Source organism: Canis lupus, chromosome 11 (assembly GCF_011100685.1).
Source record: "Canis lupus familiaris isolate Mischka breed German Shepherd chromosome 11, alternate assembly UU_Cfam_GSD_1.0, whole genome shotgun sequence".
NCBI lineage: Eukaryota > Metazoa > Chordata > Mammalia > Carnivora > Canidae > Canis > Canis lupus.
In genome coordinates this window covers 70809658-70824407 of record NC_049232.1, presented here as the reverse complement: position 1 = coordinate 70824407, position 14750 = coordinate 70809658, and the positions used below count along the sequence as shown (strand labels likewise).

At 43.4% G+C, this 14750-nt stretch overlaps 1 protein-coding gene across 6 annotated transcripts in view; it reads left to right on the top strand.

Moving 5' to 3' along the window:
- ASTN2 (astrotactin 2) overlaps positions 1-14750 on the top strand; it is an 852112-nt gene that overhangs the window by 686255 nt on the left and 151107 nt on the right. For all 6 annotated transcript variants that reach the window (XM_038553226.1, XM_038553225.1, XM_038553224.1 and 3 more), the window contains one exon: positions 13547-13680. In XM_038553226.1, coding sequence (XP_038409154.1) covers positions 13547-13680 — 134 coding nt within the window. The remainder of the gene's footprint in view (positions 1-13546; positions 13681-14750) is intronic.

The window sequence follows — 14750 nt, the reverse complement described above, 5'->3', positions numbered from 1 at the left end:
TAAAATAAGGCAAGGAAAATTTCAGTGGAGAGGATAGGCATATAAATAAATAATTCAGTGAAATATTATATCTTACTTCAGATATGTTGTCCAAGATTCAATGGAAGCCTTCAGTTCTGCTGGGAAATCAGAAAGGGGTTTCCGGAGAAGATGGCAGTAGTAGTGGGTCTTAATGGTAGAATGGAGGAAAGGCCTTCTAGGATGACAAAAGTTTCTTACTTGTCTGGTCTATGACAAGTGGTTTGGTGTCACTGGTATGTAAGACTGGGGCAGACTGCAGTGGTGGGACATGAGGCTTGTTGTTGGACACATTTGTGGGAAGGGCCTTTTGGGCCAGGCCAAGAACAGAGTATTTATACTCCTCTTGGTCAAAGCTCTTTCATTGGTGGGAAGTAGAGACCCACTGAAATATTTTAAGGAAAAAATGGAGAAAATATTATAATGATATAATTGATGTCTCATGTAAGCCAAGCGCAGAGAACACAGCAGAGCCCCCAGCATCTAGGAAGCTACTCTCAGTAGTAACTCTGGAGCCTGCCATCTCTGCTTCTCTCTCTTTCTCTAACTCCCTTCCTGACATTTTCTGGTCTCTGTGAAAGCAGCTCAACATGCCAAGACCCTGCAGCCAAGTTTAGCTTTATATCTCATGCCAGTTCAAGCACTCACAGACCTATGACCATTTGAATCTAATTCCTGGAGCCGGGGGTGGGGGCAGGAAACCCTAATTGGTCCAGGTTAGGCGAAGTGATGAATTTTGGTCCCACCACCCTTGGATAAAGCAACAAGATTATTTAGTTCAAATATGACTGCCAAACTGTTCATTGTATCTGATACCTGAATGATATCTATTAAAAAAAAAATCCTGTAGGTTTTTATTCTCAAGCTGAAGTACCTTAACTTAGAGGGATACACTACGGTATGCCAAAATATACCCAAAGCCACAAGATAAAGAGACAGGGGACTCTTGAACTAATAGTCTATAAGAATCACCCGGGAGTACATTAAATCCAATTCTGGATCACCTCTCCCAGGATTCTGGCTCATTGTGACTGAGTTTGGCCAGGAATCTGAGTTTCTAGTAAGTGCTTCAGGTCATTAATAAAAGAAGAGGCTCAAAGATCACACTATGAGAAACATTTTTTTTTGGGGGGGGGGAAATCATTGTTTTAATAGTAAATCCAACTCAAATGTATTGTAAAGTAGAATATGCAATTTGTATACATATTTAAGAAAGAGACTTCCAAGTAATTCTGCACTAGTCCTTTCTGGATATTTGGTATGTTTTGTGTGAAAAGCTGAAAATACCCTTCCATATTTTACTGGAAGATGTGGAAGGTTTTTAAATGTTGTGAGCTTTGGCTCTTAGATCTCGTAGGCTAGCTAGTCTTAGAAGTAAAGTTGGCATGTGATAGGAGCATGGAAAAGGTTAAGAACACAGAATTACCCTAAGGCCCTCGGCAGAGGAGAGATCTTCTAAGTTAAGGCCAAAAGGATAAGAGATACAACAAGATCATAACTTGATGTTCTTAACATTCATTAATTTATCATAGACTAATTGATTAATCAATTACGGAGCCCCTACTCTATGTCAGGTGCTAGGGATTAAATAATAAACAAAGCAGACAGGAGGGCTCCAATCTCAATTTGTACAGTCTATAAGAAGAGACAGATACGCAATGAAACAGACAATAAAATATCACACAGTAAAATAAGTTTTATGATAGGGGAAGGTGGGAGAAGATGTGTTACAAAGGAAGAGGTGTATTCCAGCTTGAGAGGGTCGAGGAATGTTCCCTGCAAGAGGTGGTTTCCAAGCTGAGACTTGATAGATTAATCAGTGGGGGAGATTATGGGATGGAGGAAGAGTTCCAGGAGAGGAAATAGCATATAAATGGCTAAAGGTGAGAAAACATGGCTAGAGAATGGAGTCTAAAAAGAGGAGTGGCAAGAGGTGATGCTGGAAGGAGAAGCAGAGATTTGAGGGGCCTGACATCAGCACAAAGGCATCCAAATAATTCATAGCCACCAAGTGGGATGTCCCACAATCTGTGGCCAGGAGGCCAACCATGGAGGGCTCAGGTCATCAGAGAGGTCCAGGACCTAGTCTGCAAGCACCTGAGCGGGATGGAGCAGCATCGGTGGGAGTTACAAATACTTCTAGCACTCATGGTGTTGCCAGAAGGTTAGAGCCTCTGCAATAAAAATATTCAACACCCTTATTTTATAGACAAGATAACTGAGTCCCAGAGAGGGAGACCGACTTGGCCAAAGTTACGCAGTTACTTACAGACAGAGCTGGGATGATCTCTCTATCCTGAGTCGCTCTTGGCAGAGAGCTTTGTGTCCAGCCTAGAATCTAGATTAGCACAATATGGAGGAGACTCTGCCAAGTATCGGATCCCTGGGTGCCATGTGTGTGTGGGGGGGAAGGTTTCATGGACAAAGATGTTTGGAAAATGCTTCCTTCTATGCATTACCTTAGGGTTTCCCATTGACCATTAATATATGAATGGCCCTGAAAAGTTCTATGTAGAACAATCTGTCTTTTTAATATAGTCTTTTCCAAATTTATTTGACCACAGAGACAACCTCTCCAACCACCTCCCCCCACCTTTTTTTTTTTTTTTGAACTTTAAAATCAGTTAGCATCCCATTGAACTCATATTCCTGGAAACACACTATGGAGTGTTGTTCTGGCCAGTCAGGGCTTAGGACTGAAGAGAACAAGGCTACCTGCTCACCCTGTCCTGTCCTGAGACTACGCCATGCACCTCAACCCCCACCTATCTTCATTACTTAAGAAAAATGGGGCAGGAAAGAGATATCCTATCTTGGGAATCAGTTTGGCGTTTGAATCCTAACTCCGAAGTATCCTAGGTTTGTGACATTGCTCAAGTCACTTGATCATACATGACCCAAAGTTTAAGTTTCAACCGTTTTCAAAGATTTCATGGAGATAGTACAATATAGGCTTATCTGAAGATTAAATTAGCTCGTGGTGGTGACACATTTAGGAATGTGAGGAGCTGAGTTTGAATTTTGCTCTGCCAAATACTGGTTATGTAACATCGGAAAGGAACCCAAACCCTCTGGGGCCTCAGTCTTGCCCTCTCTAGAAGGAGAGTGATAGGAGGGCCCAAATCATGACATGGTGGTCCAAATAAGATGTTTCTCTTCCTGGCAGGCACCGAGCACTGTGTCTGACATATAGGTATACTCAAAAATGCTTACTGTTATTTTTAATGCATTGAAACCTAGCACTTTATTCTTTAGATGAGATGGATGGGAACTGAAATACGGGGTGAACTGACAAGAAAAATAGCTCCTTGCCCGGGGATCATATAACCTCATCATCTTGTCTCTGTACATCTTGAAAAACAGACAGCTGACAGTGCCCCATGCAGGAGCATCTCAGTGGGTTGTATATTTATTTCTCTAATATTTTTTCATTAGCAGAAGTAAGTGTGGCAAGAGGGGGGTTTGGCTGGCTTTAAATGTCTTCCCCCTGTCACCCAGATTAACAAGCTGTTCTGTTGGGCTCTCATCATTCAGGGGAGAATGGCTTGAAAAGAGAAGTTGATCCTGACAGGGGAAATTAGGTGTCATTTCTGTGATTTATGGAGCCATAGATTAAGCGGCACAATTTCTCATATAGGAAACGGGTTCTTGCCAGAGTTCCTTTGCTGTGTTGCCTTGTGAATAGGGGGATCTGATACAGAAGCTGAAAAGGACGGGTGGGACCAGAGAAGTCAGGGGCCAAAGCTTGGGATTTGAAGTTAGAGACTCAGCTCTATTGTGTTCTATTTGGGGGGCACTGGGCTGCTGTCTTCTCTGACTCTATACTTGCTCATCTCTAAGGATTACTGCAGAGCGTAAGAGCTGCACATCCGAAAGTTGTTGAGAGGCATAGGAAGGCTCGAGCATCAGAGTAGAATAAGGATATGGCTAATATCTTTCACTCCCTTCATGCTCATACCTCTTTCTTCAAAAACCGTCCATGGGATGCTCACAGTCTGGTGAGACCTTTTTTACGAAAAACATGCTAGCTGGCAGGAGGTTTTAAATACAGACTTTATTTTCTCTTGATTAGTTTTAGTTTTTCAGCGAAATTGGACATGAAGTACAAAGCGTTGCTGTATACCTCATGCCCCCCACACTGCCCCGTCCAGCAGAGTCTCCACCCCCCCCCCAATCATAATCTCAAATTGCACTGGAACATTTGTTACGATTGACGAACCTATACTGACACATCATTATCAGCCAAAGTCCATAGTTTATATGAGGGTTTGCTCTTGGTGTGCATTCTGAGTTTTGACAAATGTATAATGATGTATATCCACCAAGTAGCATACAAAATGGTTCAACTACCCTAAAATCCTGTGCTTTCCTTTCACCCGGCTCCTGCCAATCACTGACCCTTTTACTGTCTCCCTAGATTTGTCTGCTGGTAAGAACTATTAAAGGATCCCAGACAGTATGTCTAGGATGAGAAAATTGTGGGCAGTTTAGAGAAAAAGTAAAATCCAGGACATGAATCAGAAAATTATCAGAACCAGCAATGCTGGGGAGTGTATATACAAGTCGAAGACATTATGGGACATTAAGGCCAAGAGAGGGGAAATGACTTACTGAGGTCACATAGCAAGTTAGTCAGGAAAGGTTAGAGTCCCTGGGGTTCTGCTGTCTTAGGCACTTGACTTTTTTCATGCTCTATATCCTCTTCCTGTGGAATTTTATTCACGCCTGTGGCTGCTATTACATTGAGCCATGGGACATTGCTGACATTTGACTTACAAAAATGGAAATTACACACGGTATTTTCATAGGTCTATTCCCATGGATACAGTGAGAGATCACAATATATACTAAGGGTGGAAGGAATCAGGGGTGTAAATAACATTAAAAAAGAAAACATGGATTGTCTCCATCAAAGTTTGTATTTGGAGGCTTCATGTTTCAGAGCACAGGCTCTAGAGCTAGAGTTCCTGGGTTCAAATCCTGACTGTGTCCCCATGACAAGCCCTATGACCTTGGGCACAAATGTAAAAGAGAACGTAATAATTCTACTTACCTCACAGGTTGTTGGGAAAATTAAATGAGCTAATATATCTTTTTTTTTTTTATTGGAGTTCAATTTGCCAACATATAACATAACACCAAGTGCTCATCCCATCAAGTGCCCCCCTCAGTGCCCGTCACCCAGTCACCCCCACCCCCCGCCCACCTCCCTTTCTTCCACCCCTCGTTCGTTTCCCAGAGTTAGAAGTCTTTCATGTTCTGTCTCCCTCTCTGATATTTCCCACTCATTTTTTCTCCTTTCCCTTTTATTCCCTTTCACTATTTTTTATATTCCCCAAATGAATGAGACCATATAATGTTTGTCCTTCTCCGATTGACTTATTTCACTCAGCATAATACCCTCCAGTTCCATCCACGTCAAAGCAAATGGTGGGTATTTGTCGTTTCTAATGGCTGAGGAATATTCCATTGTATATATAGACCACATCTTCTTTATCTATCATCTTTCGATAGACACCGAGGCTCCTTCCACAGTTTGGCTATTGTGGACATTGCTGCTACAAACATCGGGGTGCAAGTGTCTTGGCATTTCACTGCATGAGCTGATATATCTAATGTACTTAGAGCTATTGTGAGGAGTAATACATGGAAAGGGTAAGGGTGCTTAGCTTGTGGTAAGCACTCAATAAATGTCCTCTCATCAGTGAGAATGTTACTTGCCCATAATGGTTGTGGCTGAGAGAATGGGCTTCAGGATCAAATGTAACAGGAGTTCAAGTTGTCATTCTACCACTTTATAGCTGGTGACTCTGACTAGGCCACTTCACCCTTTGAACCTCAGTTTCTTCATCCGTACAATGGGGATGGTAACAGCAGAATCTGCTTCATAAGGTAGCCATAAGATTAAATAAGATAACGTGTATTAAAGAACTCAGTACATTCTCAGTAAGTATTGTCAGTATGGTTGTTTCCTGTCTAGCAGCATAATAGATGAGTAGCTTGAAGCCAGATCCAAATGTAGGCAGCCTCATGTAGTGAAGGTTATTGATATGAAAATCTTGGTTTATTCTCTGCCAGATTCTTGTGGTGTGAACTCGGACAAGTCTCCTCCCCTATTTGGGCCTCTTAGCTTGCAAAATTGCAAAGGTCATTTATCACTTTTAGGGCTCTTCTAGATTGGACATACCAGGGATCTGTGGCATTGTGTATGTGTGTATGCACATTAGAGCCCTCTAGCTCCTGAGATATGTATGTAGTCTACAGGTTTCTAATTCCCTTTGCTGGACTCTTTCCTAGTTGCTACCTCCTCTAAACAATCTTTCAGGATTGTTCAGAGGTGAATTACCTGCTGTCCCAGTTACGTATTGCCATGGAACCCCAGAAATTGTTGACTTAAAACAACAGTGATCATTTTATTAGTCTCTCTAATGGATCTGGGTTTGAGCTTCATAGTTCTTACTTGGCTCTCTCATGTGGTTGCAATCAGCTGGTGGATATGGCTGGAGTTATCTCAAAGGCTTCCATGCTCACATATCCGACACATGACCCTGGCTGTTGGCTGGGGCCTCAGTTAGTTCTGTTGGCTGGAATACCTCCATATGGCCTCTCCATGTGGCCTGGGCTTCCTCACAGCATGGTGGTTGGGCTCCAAGAGTGAGTATCCCCAGAGACATGATGTGGAAGCTGCCAGTTTCTTAAGGCCTGGGGCCAGAAATGGAAGCAGTAGTACTTCTTTTGGTTACATTTATAGAGCCTGGACCCAAGGGGAGAGGACCTAGATCCCACTACATGACAAAGGAAATGTCAGAGATATCGAGGGTCATGTTTTAAAGTCACTATCCCTGCCTTCCTGCTCTGTTTGTGAATAAGAAGACTTAAGTCAACTGACATTATTTACATCTCTCCCAAATGTGTTTACACACAGGCTGCTTAATTTTGCAGTCATTGATTTGTAACAAGATGACCAACTAATCTCCTCAAGCTCAGGACATGCCAACATCTTTGGTTCTCTTCCCAAAGAATGGGGGCTCCGCTCCCTGGCCTCCAACTCCTGTAACTACCAGGGAAATGAGTGGTTGGCATCACCTGCAGCTGCTACTAGGGAGTATGCTGATGACTGGATGGCAAATGGCCCAGAGAGGGTCTATCCCAGAGGTCGAGGTTGAGCTGGATACTATTAATTCTGCTTCCACACAAACACTACCATGATCTCCTCTTCAATCCTTCCTATGTTCATCAATCCTAGTCCCTCTTGACCAATCACATGTATGGCATGGGCTCAGTAATTAGTCTCCCTACAAAGATAGGATGTCAACCACTCCCATCTCTCTTCCTCCCATCTTTCTCTAGAGACGTAGGAGATTCTTTATACCCAATTCCTCCCCTGGCAAAAAACTATCAACCTACTTACCTTGGATTGCTAATTCTAAATGTCTCCAGACGAGATTCTACTTCCATACCCCACCCAAATGTATCTTCAGTGGCTTTGTGGAGATTTAGTCTTTTTATGGTGACCAGTTGCATTTATCATCTTTTTTTTGCTAGAAAAGAAAAACAATGTCAAGTTTATAAGTTTAATACTGGCAGAGCATCCTATTACATGTCTGTGGAATCTAACACATAGTTTTGGGGCCCTAATATGTGTTGCTCTTTTACTAAGAGCTGGGGGCACAGAGATTAATCAAATACATTACCTTGGCCTGGAGGAGTTCACAGTATCATAAGCAAGAAGGACACATAAATAAGCAAATTGCAAGGAAATGTGAAATGAGAACATTGAGAGTAGGTCGAGACAGAATTTCTCAAGTGTGGCAGGGTCCTGGGGGACATAAAGTTTCCTGGAATTCAGCAAGGAGAACAAAATGGGGAAAGGGTATTTTAGAACAAAGGCACAGCATGAGAGAAGGCTTGGCTTGTGCAGGGGATCATAGAGTAGGGTACAGTGGGGAGAGCCTGGGAGAGGAGCCACAGGCGGAACAACAAAGGATTTTGTTTTGTTTTGTTTTGTTTTTATACATTTATTTTTTATTGGTGTTCAATTTGCCAACATATAGAATAATACCCAGTGCTCATCCCATCAAGTGCCCCCCTCAGGTCCCGTCACCCAGTCACCCCCACCCCTGCTCACCTCCCCTTCCACCACCCCTAGTTCGTTTCCCAGAGTTAGGAGTCTCTCATGTTCTGTCTCCCTTTCTGATATTTCCCACTCATTTTTGCTAAGTGAAATAAGTCAATCGGAGAAGGACAAACATTATTATATGGTCTCATTCATTTGGGCAATATGAAAAATAGTGAAAGGGAATAAAGGGGAAAGGAGAAAAAATGAGTGGGAAATATTAACAAAGGATTTTGAATGTCAGGTTAAGAAGCAGCAGAGGCTTTAACCAGAAGGAGGTGGGACTTTGAAGGAGTCCAAGCAAGAGGGTGGAATCAGCCATGATGTTACAGAAAACTGGGAGAGGAGGTGCTGGAAAAGGTGACACTGGAGCTTGAAGGCCAGTCCAGAGGCTACGACAATCGCCTAGAGAGGAGATTCAAACAGCCACAGGACCGATCTTAATAGCACCGTGGAGATAACAAAATCCATTAAGCTTTGAGTGAGGACTTCAGGGCATGCTTTTTGGTCAGACAGACCAGAATCATCTCAGTATCAAAAATAACAGACCTGGAGTCAGCCTCTGAGTATGATTTGCACTGTAAAAATAAAGTCATTCTAAATACAGAGCATGAAATTTAATTCACGGGTTTAGTGACATTCTATATAGATGGTCCCAAGTATCTTAGTCAAATACAGAGTATTAAAGTTAAGATTGCTAAGACATTGTCGGAATTTTATAGCTGGAAGAGCCCCCTTCTTTGGTATTCCCAAAGGCCTCCTGTGTGTATTACTTCATAGCATTTGAATAAATAGTATTTATTATGATTATGTCTTCACCATTAAACTGTGAGTCCTTTGAAGTTAGCTACTGGGTCTTGTTCAACTCATTTTTTAGCATCTAGACAGCAGATGGTATGGAGTAGGAAGATCAGTGAATGTTTACTGAACTGAACTAAACTTTCAAAAATATATCTTCCGTGTCCTCATTTTACAGATGGAGAAATTAAGGCTTAAAGAGAGGGATAACTCAATAATTTAAACGAGGCAAGTTCAAATGGGGAAGTAACCATCGAGTCAGAAATAAATCCTAGTTTATTTTGATTGCTTAACATTTTTGTGGCTGTTTTCTCCTCCTGCCCTGTTTGGTTTGCTAGCTAATTAGCCAGAAGTTGGAAGCATTTCTTTGTTATGAAAACCAATGGTCATGCAAATGCAGTCCTTACCCGTGTTTAAGTACAGGATTTGTTTCTTAAGTCCCTTCGCTGACTCCAAAGCCAGGAGTCAACAATGCCTCCAGTGTAAGGTTTCATCTTCCTCTGAGAACATGCACACACACACACACACACACACACACACACACACACATGCACAAGGACTAGCAGGCACACAAACAGCACATAAGCACGTGATCTAAAACAGAGCAGCTGAAAAGGATGTTTTGGATGAAATCTTGGCATTTATGGTTCCTGTGTGACCTGGGAAGGTCCAGGGTGCCAGGATTCAGATGGACTTCAGTTCAAGTCTTCCGTGCTCACTTGTGAATGAGGATAGGACGTCCATCTCAAAGAGTAATTTTAGGATTAAATGGAGGAATAGAATCATTTCATCACAGAGCTGCTCCCTCACCTTGGACCAACCCACTTGCCTTTCCCAGCCACTGTATCTGATCTGTCAAATGGATTAGATTAGATGATTTACAGAGTCCCTTGAAGCTGGAACATTCTATGATTCTCCTCCCCTGGGATGGAATTGGATTCGGGATGGGATGTTGCAAGGGCTGGAGACATAAGGAAAGAGTGATCCTGTCCTGACACAATGCTGGCTTCTGCTGCCTAGCCAGGGCTCCCTCTTTGATGTAGGCCTTTTATCAGGGTGTGTTTGTGCTCTCTCCAGGGTTTGCCTGGCCACTGCACCAGTCCCCATTCTGTTCCTCATGGTTTGGGGAAGAGCCAGTAGATGTGGAGATTCCCAGGCAGGGTTTCTTCCCAAGAGCAGCTTGGATGGTGAAACTCACAAAGTCCGGAGAGATTTCCTGTTTTGTTTTGCACAAGCTCAAGCGACTATTGATTACAAAACACACACTCACACAAAAACAAAAACACATACACAAACAAAACAGGATGTTCTCTCTCTCCTCTCATTGCTAGAGTCAAAGCCATCTCTTACCATCTGGGTCACTTTCACCCGTGGCCCTGGATTTCACCATTGTAGTATTAAGCCCTTAGTGCTGGCTGGAGATGTTACGGAATCTGAAGCCATTCTGCACATTAATTTTAGTAAAAGGGAACCTGCAGATGGAGGGAAAAGAAGGTCCTTCAGTCAGCATGACCTCACGTGATCCCATTTGGTTTCTGTCCTCATGAGACCTCACCCCCTCCCCACCCCCACCTCGTACTGAATAACAGACATTTATTTCCAACACAGGTTCTGACTTGTAGCAGGAATAGTGCGATTACTGTGTGCCACACTCTGACCTATGTACTTTATATGCAAACGCTGAGAGAGATGGGCTTAAAAAAATTCTTATTCACTTGAAATTTGATTTTTAACTAGGCATCCTGTATTTTTATTTACTGAATCTGGCAACCTTAGTTGGGGTTTACCCCCACTGCCCCACTTGGTTAAATAGAAAAGGGCTGTGCTTGTGAGTCACAGCGATCTGGGTTGGGATTTTACTCCCACTATTTAATTGCTGTGTGATCTTGGGAAAACCGCTTCACTGCTCTAATTCCCAGTTCTTTCACCTGTGAGTGAAGGTCATACTATCTGTATCTCAGTACCATTGTGAGGAATATATTTTTTTCAATGCCCTTAAAACACTTACACTGTGTAATAGGTGCTTCATGAACATTAGTTTTTATAATTCTTTTCAAAATGTCTTTAGTCGCTACTCTTAATTCAGAAGAAGTTAGAGGGGATCCCTGGGTGGCGCAGCGGTTTGGTGCCTGCCTTCGTCCCAGGATGCGATCCTGGAGACCCGGGATCGAATCCCACTTCGGGCTCCCGGTGCATGGAGCCTGCTTCTCCCTCGGCCTGTGTCTCTGACTCTCTCTCTCTCTCTCTGTGTGTGACTATCATAAATAAAAATAAAAAAAAGAAGAAGAAGTTAGATCATTTGTTCAGTTCCTAGCAGAGAATATGGGTGAGAACATTCAGCAGTAATATTGGAGTCTCCTCATCAAATGCACTGAGGGAAATATGGTGGAAGCTCACACAATAGCATTCTTTTTGTTGTTGTTGTTGTTGTTTGTTTGTTTGCCTGCCTTTTCCTCTGAAAAGCTTTATTGTGTCCATTTGGCCCAGGACTTGGGAAATGGGTCTGGGGTGGTTAAAAAGCTGCCTACTGGATGCAGGGAGAGACTTAGGTAGAAGCCCCTACATCAGGAGGGATGCCAGGGAGGGTCCTCCTAAGCTACTGAGTTTCAGAGGCTTGGAATTGTGCTTAATGGTAAGCCTTTCAAAGAGATACTAGCCCAGCCCTGCCACGGGGTCAGCCAGCATGACAAGAGGAGTCAGGTGGTTGCCATCTTTTTTTTTTTTTTTTAAGATTTTATTTATTTATTTATGACAGAGAGAGAGAGAGAGAGAGAGAGAGAGAGGCAGAGACACAGGCCGAGGGAGAAGCAGGCTCCAAGCAGGGAGCCTGACGCGGGACTCAATCCCGGGACTTCCAGGATCACGCTCTGGGCTGAAGGCAGGGCTAAACTGCTGAGCCACCCCACACCTGAGTCTTTGACAATGCAGGCTGCAAAACGACACCTGGGTAACCAGGTGTCCATAGTTACAGGCAGCGTGAAACTTTCATTTTAAAAAGAACAAAGAAAGTAACATAAAAGAAAAAGAAAGGACATAGGGTGTGTTTCCTGGTAAAAGGGTAAGAGACTAGTATTCTCTAAAGTCCGTAAGTTTAAAAAAGAGCTGTCAAACATTCTGAATCCCCAGGGCCTTGAAACATCGGTGTAAATGGAATGACTAGAGCACGAAGCACACCCAAACCTGAGCCTGAGCCTAATGATGTTTTTCAGTGTCCATTTATTTATTCAGTAAATATTGACTGGATATCTGGGCCAGGTCCTGTGAGAATGCTTGTGTGAATAAGGCATGGCCTGTACCCTTGGTGCGGTCAGAATCTGTTGCGGAAGGCAGGCAACGGAATGTGACAGTAGGTGTGGTCTAGTGTGTTTAGTGTGTTATGGTGTCCAAGAGAGGAGCATGATTCAAGGCTTAAGAAACTTAAGAACCCTTAAGACGTAGGGTTCCCGGAGCAAAGGAATGTTTCATTGAAGACCAAAAGAGTGAATTGGAGTACAGGGAAGGGGGCAGGGAATGTTCCAGCAGGGAGAAAAGGTTTTTTTTTTTTTTTTTTAATTAAAAAACAATGAGGCACATTGCAATTCTCTAGAATGTTAATCATAATTTATAGCAAGGGTCAGCAAACTGTCTAGACCAAACTTAGCCTGCTTCCAGTCTTTGTAAATAAAGCTTTATCAGAACACAATTATGCCCCTTCATTTAAAGTATTATCTACATCGATTTCATGAATGCAAAGGTAGAGCTAACTCACTGTGGCAGAGACTACCTGGCCACAAAGCCAAAATTATTTGCTATCTGGCCCTTTACAGAAGCAATTTATTGTCTCCTAATTTAGAGCATGTTTTCCATAAGCAGGAATTTTCTGTTGGTGGGTATGTTAGTGGTTGCATGAGGGTGGACCGTAGCATGCAAGGAAAAGTCAGAGGAGTGGTGAACAACAATACCGTGGAAGTGGTCAGGAGCTAGAGTAAAGATCTTATACTTTATCCTGAGAGCCATGGGGAGCCTCTGAAGGTCTCTACGCAGGGAAGTGAGATGGTCAGCCATGTGCAAGAAGCAGCACAGCAACAGGTGGTGACTACACTTGCTGTGGTAGGCTCTGAGCAGTGTACGGAATGGTTGAGTCCTTCCATTGTACACTTGATGCTACTAAAACACTGTTAATTATACTTCAGTTAAAAAAAAAAAAGAGTTGGGGCAGGGTCTGGAGCCACACTGCTTTTATCAGATGCCCGCTCTCTCACTGGTTGTGAACCGCAGGCAAGTTATTTCTGTGTGCCTCAGTTTTCCAATTGGTAGAAGGGGAAATGATAATGGTAATAATAATTATATCCATTGCATGAGGTTAAATTAGTTAATCTGGGCCCCAGAGGAGGTTCTTAGTGGTTGTTGTTAATATTGTCCTGCCTCAATGATCATTCTGGCTGAGGGGGAGAGAACGACGGCTCAAAACAGGAGAGCCTGGTGGTAGAGTGTGAGGTGTTTGGGCGAGAGATGGTGTCCCGTGCCGAGGTGGATTGCTGTGAAGCTTGGGTCAGCTGTTGTGGTCACTGGAACCTTCACTCTCAATCTCTCCACCATGGTCATCATCATCTCTTCTGCCCTCCTTTATTCCAGGCTTTCAAGAGTGCACTGATGAGCTCCTACTGGTGCTCAGGGAAAGGGGACGTGATCGATGACTGGTGCAGATGTGACCTCAGCGCCTTTGATGCCAGTGGGCTCCCCAACTGCAGCCCCCTCCCGCAGCCAGTGTACGTATGTATGGTCCTCTTCCTTTGGCCACCCCTTGTCATGGAATCACCAGTTCTGTCCTGCCAGGCCAGGCCGGGGCTTGCATGAGCATGTCACCAGATGAAGTTGCTAGGCCCTGCCTCCTTCCTGCCTGCTCCCAAAAGTGGGGAGTTTTGGCAGCATAGAAACTGGCTTTTTAAAATGCTAACCTGGGTTTATCATTACTTCCTCACTCAACTGCTCAGAGAGGTTTACAGGGCCCTGACTGTTGCTTTATCAGTGCCTGTGGTGGACATTGGGGCCACTGAGATGAAGAGAGTGTAGAACCTTTTCAAAGGAACATCACTTCGTTCATTCAACAAATAATTTCTGAACACCTGCTATGTGTCAGACATTGGGGAATTCATCAGTGAACAAGACAGTCTGTGCCCTTAGGGAGCTGGCCATTTAGTGAGGGGACATATATCAAAGCAAAAAACAGGAAAATATGATACAGTTTAAAAAGTTAATAAAAACATGAAAGAAAAACAAACAGGTGCTGGAAGAGAAAATAATGGGGGTTGGTGTGTTGGAGGGGAGGGACTTAGGGAATCCTCTCTGAAAAGACCTGAATTAGAGTAGTTTTCCAGATAATAAATGGTAACAGTCATAGTTCAGGCAATAGGAAGAGCACATGTGAAAATCCTGATGTGGGAAATTGACCCTTCAAAGAATTAAGAGAAGGTCATCTTGACTGAGGGAGTGGGATTAAGACCGTGCTGTGAGGAGCATAGGAGAGTGGGACAGGAGCCAGTATGGGGGAACCAAAGTTTCCTAACATGTCTGTGTGTGTGTTGGGTAGATTATGCTGTAAGATGGTTCTTGAAGAGGCGTGGTTTAGTGTAGTGGAAAGAGAGAAGGAACTGAGCTGGGGACAAGCAAAGTTACTACCATCACGGTTCTGTCCCCAACTTGCAAATACTTTTCTTGCAAATAAGTAAGGAGTAAGGAGTAAGGAGTCTGGACCTTACTCCCCCATCTGTGAAATGAGGTGATTATACTTCTCAGCCTCTAAGGACCTCTCCAGTTCTAACCTTCAATCATTCTGCTA